The sequence below is a fragment of the Drosophila serrata genome, unplaced genomic scaffold, assembly GCF_035046125.1.
Source record: "Drosophila serrata isolate PLE 108 unplaced genomic scaffold, ASM3504612v1 contig_293, whole genome shotgun sequence".
In the NCBI taxonomy this organism is placed as follows: domain Eukaryota; kingdom Metazoa; phylum Arthropoda; class Insecta; order Diptera; family Drosophilidae; genus Drosophila; species Drosophila serrata.
Window position 1 is genome coordinate 2442444 of NW_028257191.1, and position 11577 is coordinate 2454020.

At 47.3% G+C, this 11577-nt stretch overlaps 1 protein-coding gene across 2 annotated transcripts; it reads right to left on the reverse strand.

The window, feature by feature from the left end:
* Window positions 1-288: 288 nt before the first annotated feature.
* Window positions 289-11329, reverse strand: LOC147643112 (uncharacterized). 2 transcript variants are annotated; one of them, XM_086836747.1, is made up of 6 exons: window positions 10982-11328; window positions 6548-6633; window positions 5684-6427; window positions 5524-5616; window positions 5180-5459; window positions 289-5126 (listed from the first exon to the last, which is right to left on the reverse strand). In XM_086836747.1, exons 2-6 carry the CDS (start codon window positions 6623-6625, stop codon window positions 562-564), a joined length of 5760 nt encoding a protein of 1919 aa, XP_086692873.1. In that variant the 5' UTR covers window positions 6626-6633; window positions 10982-11328; the 3' UTR covers window positions 289-561. The 2 variants fall into 2 exon arrangements, with proteins under 2 accessions (XP_086692873.1, XP_086692872.1); XM_086836746.1 differs by having other exon boundaries at window positions 5684-6633; window positions 10982-11329.
* Window positions 11330-11577: the final 248 nt, after the last annotated feature.

The window sequence follows — 11577 nt, forward strand, 5'->3', positions numbered from 1 at the left end:
CGTTTACCATTCCGAGAGCAAAAGGCCACTTGAGAATTCTACGGCACAACACAACACACACATGCTACTTTCCGAGGCGGGAAACAACCCTCCTCCTTTAACCGAAGCTAATGCCGTGATTTGCAATTCGCACATCGTTATATGAATATGGAATGACCGCAAAATTTTGCAGCCCAGCCGGAGGCATGCGAATTCAGAATTCAACCAGAGATGGTGTCTTAATCCCCAGAGTGAGAGAGAGACATCATCCTTGAAGGATTCAGCTGCAAAACATATGACACAAGTAAGTGAAAGTGTCCCATGTGCGTATTTTATTTATCGAAATAATCAAATATCAACTTTAGTCGCTTGCTTTCAACCAGGTCTTTTCCTTTCTTTTTCAAACAGTCACGAGTTTGCAGGACTGATTACTTGCCAGATAAAACTGCTAATTTAGATGCGTCTTCATTTTGTTCGAAAGTAAATCTGGATTGTGTCCCAGAACTTGGAAAATTGTACAAAACTAGACTGAAATTTTGTGTGAACTGTGTTTGTGTGTGTTGCAGCAAAGATTGCTCCTGTTTACTGCAACACCGAGGCGTAGGTCACTTTTGGTGGACTTGAGACTCGGGGTGCTTGGGGCTCCTGTTTAGCTTTCGGCACTGAAGCCGTAGTTGATGGAGCCGCTGCCTCCTGTGCAGCGAAAACTGGCGTTGAAGCGCGACTGCGACGAGTCCTTCTGGTGGCATTGACAGCGGGAAAGATCTCGGGATCGGGATTGGAGAACGTCATAGGACATGAACCAGCAGCTGAAGCCGATCCGGAGGAAACTGAGTTGGCCGAAACTGCAGTTGAGCCGGAGGAAGCGGATAAGGCTGAAGGCGAACGTGGAGTGGGTTCAGTACTTGAAATGGAAGTGCCACCAGGAACATAAACGGATGAGGGCACAAAACCGTGGGCAGGGTCCTTCAGCTGAGGCTGACCCTTCGACTGGTTCATCTGGTTGATATAAGGGCGTCCACCACCACCATTTCCGGCCATCCATGGACGAGTTCCGGTCTGCTCCTGGCCATTGACTTGCTGCATTTGACTTGGACCAAATGTCTGGGTGTGCACCGGCATGTCCATTGGAGTGGGTCCTATGCCCACTCCTGGGGCCATGCCTCGGCCCATGGGGTTCATCTGATTTACCTGGTTACTCGAGTACGGATTCGGGTTCGGGCTCGGTATCGGGTTCTGGTTCGGTTTCAAGTTCGGGTTCGGGTTATTGGTTAGGATCGAGTTATGGATCGAGTTATGGTTCGAGTTCGGGTTGAGGTTCAAGTTCATGTTCGGATTGAGATTCGGGTTGATGTTCGGGTTGATGTGCGGATTGAGATTCGGATTGAGATTCAGATTGAGATTCGGATTTAGATTCGGATTGATGTTCTGGTTCAGGTTCGGCTTGAGGTTCTGGTTAAGGTTCTGGTTGAGGTTCGGGTTGAGGTTCGGGTTGATCTTTGGGTTGAGGTTCTGGTTGAAGATCGGCTTGAGGTTCGGGTTAAGGTTCGGGTTAAGGTTCGGGTTAAGGTTCGGGTTAAGGTTCGGGTTAAGGTTCAGGTTAAGGTTCGGGTTAAGGTTCGGGTTGAGGTTCGGGTTGAGGTTCGAGTTGAGGTTCGGGTTAAGGTTCGGGTTGAGGTTCATATTTAGATTTGGATTGAGGTTCGGGTTGATGCTCTGGTTGAGGTTCGGGTTGATGCTCTGGTTGAGGTTCGGATTGAGATTCGGGTTGAGGTTCGGGTTAATGTTGTGGTTAAAATTCGGTTTGAAGTTCGGGTTTAAATTCGAGTTCAGCTTCAGGTTCGAGTTCTGCTGTAGGTTAAGGTTCTGGTTAAGATTCTGATTAAAGTGGAGATTTGGGTTCTGAACAAGGTTCTGGTTGATGTTCTGATTTGGGTTCTGAACAAGGTTCTGGTTGATGTTCTGATGCTGGCTTAAGTTCGTGTTCAGGTCCTGGCTTGGGTTCCGATTCAGGTTCTGATTAAGATTCGGATTCAGGTCCAGGTTTAGATTTCGAATCAGTTCCTGGCTTAGGTTTCGAAGCAGTTCCTGGTTTTGGGTCCCTTGGTTCAGGTTAAGGTTTTGGTTCATCAGATTCTGAGGCAAGTTGGGGCCTATGCCCGCGTTACCGTTCACATTGGGATACAAATTCTGCATTACGTTTTGGGGAATGCTTTGCTCAACGCCGGAGTTCACGCTCTTGACCGTGTATTGAGGCACTTGTTGAGAAAAGTTGGCAGCCGCGTTTGCACCTCCCAATTCCGGTAGATTTGACCTCACATTCTGACCCGGACCCAAATTTGGTGCCATATTTTGTCCTACATTTTGGTACATATTTTGGCCAACAATCTTATACATATTTTGGAGTGTGTTCAGATTTATGTTATTTGGCGGTGGTAGGCTCGGGAATTCCAGATTATTGTTGATGTTAATAAAGCCACGACCTTGCCCATTCACGCTCTGGCCGTTTCCCTGTCCATTTAAATTCCTATTGACTCCCGGGTTCTGGTTGTGGTTCTGCAATACCATGGGAGAGCCGGTGCTCTTGCTGCGATTTCCACCCACCTCGAACAGAACGGGGCGATCCCTCAGATGGTACTTACGCGGAGCTGGTTGGATCGGCGGTCGGGCCAGGTAGACGGTGCTCGGCCTCGGAGGGGCAGCCAATATAGGTCCGTTCACAGTGCTGTCAACCTGTACAGGTTCCTGGTAGACCGGATAGCCGGGATTGGGTTGGAGATTGGATTGGAGATTGGGTTGGAGATTGGCTTGAAGATTGGCTTGGAGATTGGGTTGGAGATTGGCTTGAAGATTGGCTTGGAGATTGGCTTGGAGATTGGCTTGGAGATTGGCTTGGAGATTGGCTTGGAGATTGGCTTGGAGATTGGCCTGAAGATTTGCTTGGAGATTGGCTTGGGGTGGTAAAACCTGTTGCGGTCCCTGAACGGAAGACACGTTCTGGGGTGGCAAATAGGTGGCTCCGTAGTCCTCTTGCCTAAGAACGGGAAGTATAACTGGAGCAGAAGGCTCTGACATGATGTACTTGATGAACTCCATTTCGCCGAGGCAGTAGTTTTTAGAGAGTTCGGCCACTGGCTGGGGATCACGTTTGATGTCTGCGTTTGAACCTGGCTCAAAGCTCGGGATGGCTTCGACGGCCTTGTTGCAATTTTCGTTCGCCTTCAGATCCTTGTGCACCTCAGTCTCCTTGTCGATCTTGTGGTTAGCTTCCTTGCCGTTCTTACAGTCGTTATTGTAGTTGTTGGTATTATTATAGGAAGTGTTGCCGTTAGTGTCGGTGATTTTTGTAGTAATGGAGTCAATCTTGGTGTTGTTGGCGTTGGTGTCGTTGTTGTAGATAGAATTGTTGTACTTTTTGGTATCGATGTAGGTGTTATTGGTATTGCTGATGTAATTGTTGCCATTGATGTTAGTTATATTGGTATTGTTGGTTTCTTTGGTGCCGTTGCTATTAATGCCGTCGGTATTTGAGCTGTTTGTGTCATTGGTTTCATTGGTATTTTTGGTGGCATTGGAGCTATTTGAGTCATTGGAGTTATTGGAGTCATTGTGGTTATAGTTGTCATAGATGTTATACATGTCATAAATATCATAAATGTCATAGATGTCATAGTTGGTGTCATTAGTTTTGCTGGTGACATTAGTGTTAGTGGTTTCATTGGTGTCATTAGTTATATTAGTATCATTGGTGTCATTGGTATCATTAGTATCATTGGTGTCTTTGGTATCATTAGTGTTACCGTTCCCGTTGTTATTCTTATTCTTGTTTTCATCTTTGCCGTTGTTTTGATTGCCGTCGTTGTCGTCGGTCTCGTCGGTGGTGACACCTTCGTCATCGCCTCCAGTTTCGTAGTAGGCTTCTTCGCCCTCACAGTTGGTCTCATAATCGAAGGCATCGTCGCTCTCCCGATTGCGCAAGAGACTGCTGGTGACCTCGCTGTCCCTGCCATCGCTGATCGAAAAGTCCGTGACGCTGGGCTGAATCCGCTCTCCGGTGGTGCCGCTAATTGAATAGTCCGTAGTGTCAATTGGCTGCCCTCCGGTGGCATCGCTGATGCTTCCCGTCGTGAAGCAGCTTTGCTGTTCCCTCTGCTGCTGTCCTGCCAGATCCTTCACCATCTCCAACCCGAACTGGCTCTGCAATCCCGGTTCCACTACAGCTGCTTGCTGCCTCAATGGATTCCCGAAAGAATCAGGTTCGGATTCACAGCTGCTGGTGGTTCGCGGAAACACTTGACCCAAATTATGACCGCTCGCGAATGTTTTTGGAGCATAGCGGTTGCCCGGAATCACGGTAATGTTACCTTGGTTGCCCTGATGGGCCGGTGCAGTCTGGCTGCCTTGATGTACCTGGTTGTAATGATTAAATTGATTGCCCTGAGGATAGTTAACTCGAACGCCGAAACGGCCCGGCTCTTGGTAACGAATGGTGCCCATATCCTGCGGATGAAAGCGTCCAGTACTGGGCTCTGGGAATCGCATTTGACCCGGCTCGGGGTAGCGAACAGCTCCGTAAAGATCCTGATAGCGCCCGTTGCCCATATCCTGAAAGCGATTGCTTCCAGGCTCCTGATGACGCAAATTGAACGGATGTGGGGCTTGGGGCCTGTGCTGCTGATACTGCTGCGGCGGCTGCTGGGGATGAAGATACGGTGGCTGATGTTGCTGCTGATATTGCTGATGGTGCTGCTGTTGTTGCTGTTGCTGGTGTTGCTGATGCTGCTGTTGCTGATGCTGCTGTTGCTGTTGCTGCTGCTGCTGCTGCTGTTGCTGCTGTTGCTGCTGTTGCTGCTGCTGTTGTTGCTGCTGCTGCTGTTGCTGCTGTTGCTGCTGTTGCTGCTGCTGCTGTTGCTGCTGCTGCTGTTGCAGATGTTGCAGCTGTTGCTGATGCTGCTGTTGCTGCTGGTGTAGCGGATGCTGCTGCTTCTGTTGCTGTAGATGGGGTGGATAGCCGGGGTGTATGTAAGGTGGAGCCATCGGATTCATGGGATGAATCGGCGCCTGCTGTTGATGCGACATCGGTGGCGGTGGCGGTGGCGTAGATCGCATCGGGTGTGGTTGCTGAAGCGGGTGAATCGAGTGTATTGCTAGAAGGGGCAGGATTAGATACCTGTTCACATATACATCAGTACACACTTACGTATTGGCCTGCCCCAGAAGCTGTAGGCAGCTTGGGGTGGCTGCTGAACGTTAACCGGTCCCGATGCCGCCTGGAATTGTGGAGCCAGTATGGGTCCAGTGCCTGGAACTACCGTTTGCGTCGGCATGCGCGGATCGAATGCATATCCCGGTATAAAGGGTGGCGCTGGCTTGCGTTGAACAGGTGCCTGTTCAATGCCCACTCCCCCGTTGTTGGGCAGGTTCATGCACACGCAACGGAAGTCCGTCTGGGTGCTGACACTTACCTTCGGGTGCAGGGACTGTGGGAGTTGTATCGATGGTCAGTACTTCCACAAGTTGTGCCCTATTCGATTGTCAACTCACCCGGATAAAGTCCAGATCCTCGGGAGTAAGACTGTTTGGATGGCCGGCGGGCAGATTTAGCACTCCGGTGGTTGCCCACGTACGTGGAATAGCCTGGGAAAGGAGAGATACGAGAGTGATTAGGATAAAGTTCGGTTAAAGCTGCCATAGCAGATCGTACCGGTGGCAGAAAGAGACTCGGATGCAGTGGCGGAGTGCTTAGAATCGCACTGGTATAGGCGGCAAACTCCATTTGCGACATGTGCTCTATGGAACCGTGGATCAGGGGCGCCATCATCTCGTTGGCACGTACTAGTAGGTTTCGCAGTGTTCCCAAATACTCGGTGCGTGGCACGCCACATGCCGCTATCACCGGAGTCCCGTCTGTCTCGAAATCCTTATCATAGAGAGGCGTTCCGGGGCTTTTATTATGCCAGGACTTTGACTTTGGCAAGGTCTCGGTAATATCGTCGTCGAGTAGCCAGGTGGGAAAGCTGGTGGTATCACGACGCCAAGGCGCTTGTGTCTCTGGTGGTGATAGAGGTGGCAGTGACGGTGAAGTCGGCGGTGTAGGTGTCTTCTCCACCTCCTCCTTCGGCTGATCCTCGCCAGCGGATTCTCCTTTCTGGGAGCCACCCGATGAACCCATGCCCAGTCCAAAGCTGTTCTTGTTTTCACTCGAATCCTCGGAGCTACGGCCGCCTCCATAGCGGGGATTACGCAGGGAAAAGGGATCCTTGTCGGGGCCAATATAGGGACCGGTGCCCTTCTCCAGGACCTCGCGTGCCACCGGCGATAGATTGGGCCACCAGCTGAGCGACGAAGTCGACGATGTCGAGGATCCTCTAACCTGTGGCTTTCGCTGTCCCATCAATTGGGCGGCATAGGATCCACTTGGATAGAATGCGGGAGCATCGGGCGACATCTGGTTGGTGTAGGATATTTCAATAATGGACTTTACACTGTTATGGGGCTGGGTTGATATTGCGGTCTTCACTCCCACGGGATCACCCGGGAGATCGCCCAGCTTCTTCTCTGCACTAACTTCGGACAACTTATCCGTCGGCTTAGCTCCAGGCTCCTCCGGTATCAAGCCATTCCCTGGTTGCTTTTCTTTTTCCATTTTAGCGGCTATGGTTTTGAGATCAGAATGGATAGTGTTAGGATGAAGACGTTCTTAAAGTAGGAGGAAAGAGGGGACAGGGTCGAACATTGTTCGGGATCCCACATTCTAAAGAATCAGAAGAATTCTTTACATAAAGAAAACTAAACGAACCCTCCTTCTTAGGAAATTAACTGGACAAAGTTTCAAAACACCTTCTACAAGGACTATTTATCGATTCAAAACCTTTTCTAGCTCCCAGGATACAACTTGGTGTATCACTTTATCTGCGATTCGATACAAGTGCCTGGGATCAGGGTCCTGCCCTTTAAAGGATTCTGCAGTCGCTGCAGCAGACGTGCTCCGCATGGCGAAGCAACTAAGTAAGACAATGTCCTGGGCCACAGCAACACCCCGACGGTGCTGGGAAAACATTTTTGCAATTATTTCAAATATTTTTCAACACGGCTTTGAAACGGCGACGTGCCGACGAAGGCCCGTTCAAAGGACGAAGGATGGAACGAAACGAAACGAAACCCTTTTGTTCTATCTATCTTGCGATGAAAAAATATTTTCCACATTTTATTTTGCGCATAATTTTTTCCCCCCTTTACTTTTTTTTTTTGGCAGGCTTGCCTTGGCGCGAAGATAAACTTTAAATAAAACATGGCACACAAAGGGGGGGTACAAGGACTACAACAGGGGGTGGTGGGTGGTGGGCCAGGACGACTCGACGTCGAACGGCGGCGCAGACCGCAATTCAAATAAAATCCTTTAGGGCTTTTGACTTTTAACTCATCCGTTTAACGAGCGCTCATGTTCGTGAGGCAGCAAAATATGCAATCCTGGCGGCGAGGAGAGCCCAGGACAGCACCCCTGACACCTACACCTACACACACAAGCACACACACACACACATCCACACATCCTTTTCCTTGATGTTCCCGGCACGTCGTCATCCGTGCGAGAAGTGGAAATGGCAAAAGCAAAGCGAAACAAAACGCGAAACAAGCAAATCGAAAAGCTGAGCAAGGATATGCGACGCAAAGACTGCTCTATAACACTCGCAATTGAGTCCTTTAAAGTATGATACCTTTAAAAAGAAAGATTACTTAATTCTAATGCCTATTTTTTTAATGAAAGAACATAGAATTAATGGTAGATTAATATCCCTAACCTGGTCCCTTATATTATATTCTAAAGCGAGACTCATTTCTTGTTGACTTAATCGGTTTCAAGTCCCCTGCCTATGTTACCCCTTTTATCCTTTTGCTTTCCCGCCTGGGATTTACATTTTTTATTGGCCTTTTTTTCGGCGGGCATATCGCCAAACTGTGATTGCCTTCGATTCGAGATGGAGGATTGGTCTGGCACACAATAAGCCAAATCGATTGATGTGGCAATTGACATTGGCCAGGCGATGCTGCAAAACTGCACCAAAAATTGAACAATTGTCACTACAAAATGGGAGAACGAGAAGCGACTGAGAGAGAGTCACATTTATTAACCGGCAAATACACTTGTCACAGCCACGCCCCCTAACCCTCCGGGCCGCGCACGCCTCGTTAAATAAATTGAGCGTTTTGCGCAATTTATGCGGCTGATTTGACATTAATGTGGCCCGAACAGACTCGCCGCCCACACGCACGCATAAATAACCATGGCCCACACGTATGTTTATTTACATCCCACACTGTGGAGTCCCTGTCCCTGTCCCTGGCCCCCCATGAGCATCTTTATCTGCTTTTCAGCTTCTTTTTATTTATGACAACATCTGTGCCGGTAAGTTGCAGCCACAAGGAGAGACGAGGCGTTAACACACATGCCGCACACACATCATTAATCATTTTAACAGCCCGCAAAACAGCAACAACTCCTTCGACTTCCGCTCCACGTGTGCTGTGTGTTGTGTTGTGTTGTGTTGTGTGTGTGTCCTGTGTATCCTTCATCTAGTTTCGTAGTTCAACCCCCTCCCCCCGGAAAAGTTGGCCCATTAAACGAGGCGGAACCTAAGCTTCTATGTAGACGCTTGGCCCATTATCAGGACCCGTAACTCACAGTTGGTAATCAACTTGGGCAAAAGGTGAATCCTTGTCGATTAAACAAAGTTACCATTAATAGTCATGGCTATGTGGGAAACCTCAGCAAGTCGCACTTTTAGTAAAGCAAAGGGAAACCTATTGTTATTTCTTTAAAAAAGTATACCTAAAAGAAGTTGTAGCTAACTTATAGTAAAAGAAAAATAAGAATTGTTTACTCAGACCTTATTACATGCAACATACAAAGGTAAAAGGCAAGGACAATGAAATGTAGAATAAGATGCATAACGCTGTATGACAGAGCTATGAATTATTGCACAGGAAGTCTGAATTTCTATAGAAAATAATTAATTAGGTTCATCTTAGTAACTTTTGTATTTACTGTTCCTACACTATTGTCTATTTTAGTCCCTTGTAACTATCATTTCCCGGTATCTATTTCCAAAACCCAAAACCATAGCTTAATGTCCTTGGTACTTCCCCCACTCCACATACTTGTCCTGAGGACATCTTCCCTCCCCCAGGTGGGTTCCATTCCCAGTTGCCGTTCTCAAGTCTCAAGTCAAATTCAAAGAGTTGGAAAACTACAAGAAAACAGCTATAATTCATGTATGCGGGCTAATAAATAACTGGGGAATGTGTGCGCTTCAAAGGATATCTGTGGCGCTTTGGAATCCATTAACCTGGACGAAATAATCAGCTGTGAATATTTCATGTGAGCAGGGGAATCCCCAAGGCATGTGTGTGTTTGCTGCGTAATCCTGGAACAGATCTGGCCACGGATTACGATAAGGAGCCGGCAAATAGAAACGAATGTCGATGTCTAATCAAAATAAATGCCCAGCGGGGAAGGAGACACAGGACCTCAGGACCCTGGCCTGTCCTGTGACAAATGCCAAGCTTAACAAGCAGAAAAAAAAGAGAAAGAATGAAAAGAGAGAGAGAGGGGAAGCTGAATGGGGATCCCGGGATTTTTGACCATGGCCATAAATTCATTTTGCGTCGCTGCACATGCAAATGGCCGAGTGTCCTAATGAGCCACTCGGAATGGGCAGTGCCAGGCCAGGGCAGGCACACAATGAGTCCTTGAAGATTAATTAATCTCCTGGTGCCACATGCGGCCGCCGTCCAGGATAACGTGCGTAAGTGTGTGTGTGTGTGTTTGTGTGTGTGGCTGACCATTGTCCTGCGTCCTTTTGGCTTTGACCCCTGGCTTTGAAGCAGGGCTGCAGGACATTAGAAGCGAAACTTGGTTTATAATTATATAACATAAAAGAGTTTTAAAAACCCTTAGTGTTGTTAAAATAGAGTTGCAACACAGATTGCTTTATATTTCATACCAAATATACAAAAATACCAAATTCTTGTTGCTGGAATCATTAATTACTTTCATCATAGTAGGCTTTGGAATTTTAATTAAGTAATTTAATAAAAAAAAAAATTCCTGGGATTTAGCAAAATCAGAATTTCTACTTGCAGCCCTGGGCCCTAAGCTAATGACACAAAACGCCAAAAAGGATGCGAACCCTGGCACCATATCGATGCGAACGGAGTGGGTTAACAGCCCTGGGGCTTATCTTCTGCTTTTGAAGAAATAATTAATGACCTCGTTTTTGCCACTGTGCCACACGGAGGGCAGACATGCTGGACAGGGGCAACAGGCCATTAAAAATCGTTTATTTCGATTTGATTTAATCCAAAATAGATTGCCTGTCCCCTGGCATCGCATCGCATCGCATCCTGCGAAGGACCAAAACGGACGATGCGGCCAATTTATGCACTCAATTTGCAGGCACAAGGACTCGCCTCGGAATGGAATGGAGTGGAAGGGCTGTGCATTTATAAATTTCATTGGTTAATCCTTATTTTCGCATTAAGCGCGAGTGGCCACGCCACTCCCCTGGCAGGGATGCAAGGACACTGGACCGCAACCGCTATGCAAATGTTGCACATTCTCCTGTTGCACCAACGTTGGCAATTAAACTAATCGCACGCAGGGCTTAAAACGCGATTTGCGGAGTCGATTGCCAATAGCGGAATCGCCGCACAGGACCACACAGGCCATGGGGCCTGTCCTGCCCTTTTAGCGATTTTCCGATTTTGCGATTTGCCGCAAAATTTATTTAAGCGACAGGCAAAAATCCCTCCCACTCGGCCTCCTTCTCGTTGAATCCCCGCCAGATGTCATTTAAACTGTTTACATTTAGAGCCCGGCTGGCTGTTTAGCGGTTGCCTCCGCCACTAGCCTCTAATGCAAATGTTTAGTTACGGTTTCCCCGAGGCCAGACGCGAAGGACACCAACCACAGGACACGCGCACTGTTCCGTTTTCAACTTACCTAAAGTTGATATTCAATGATTGTCGTCTTCTTTTTTCTCTCGTAAGTATCAAAAAACGCCGAGTCACTTTCGTAGAAATTTTCTCCCAAATACAAAATATTCGCGCTGGTTCTTTCCCAACAACGAGAAACAAAATTCCTCGCTGCTAACGTCCAAGGATTGCACGGTTCTGTTTTCACGTCGAAAATGTAGAAAAAAAACTTTCGTAAGAAAGCCAGGTAAATTTTGAAACACAAACAAAACTAGGTTAGTAAATTTTGAAACACAAACACAAAAAAAACACGCAAAACTATTCAGGTTTTTTTCACCTTTTCCGATGTGAACACAAGCTCTGTTGTAGACGAACTGATTTTCCCAAACGAATGCATGACAAGATGAAAAATCTAAAAAACTCAAAAGCCTACTTCGATAAAGAAAGTTCTAGAAGGAATAATATAAACAAATTCGAAAAAATCCAAGGCCTACTTGGTTAGTTTTTGGAAAAATACTTTGAAAAAACCCAAAGTCTACTAGTTTAATGGAATTTATAGAAATGTAATATGCAAATTTTTAAAATAACCCAAAGCCTACTTTGATCATGGAAGTTCTAGAAACA

Coding starts and splice junctions, on each gene's coding strand:
- LOC147643112 (XM_086836746.1), bottom strand. CDS start 6,625: ATGGAAAAAGAAAAGCAACCAGGGAATGGCTTGATACCGGAGGAGCCT. Junction 5,460..5,523: donor AGGATCTGGACTTTATCCGG/GTGAGTTGACAA, acceptor CAACTCCCACAG/TCCCTGCACCCGAAGGTAAG. Junction 5,127..5,179: donor CTTCTGGGGCAGGCCAATAC/GTAAGTGTGTAC, acceptor TGCCCCTTCTAG/CAATACACTCGATTCACCCG.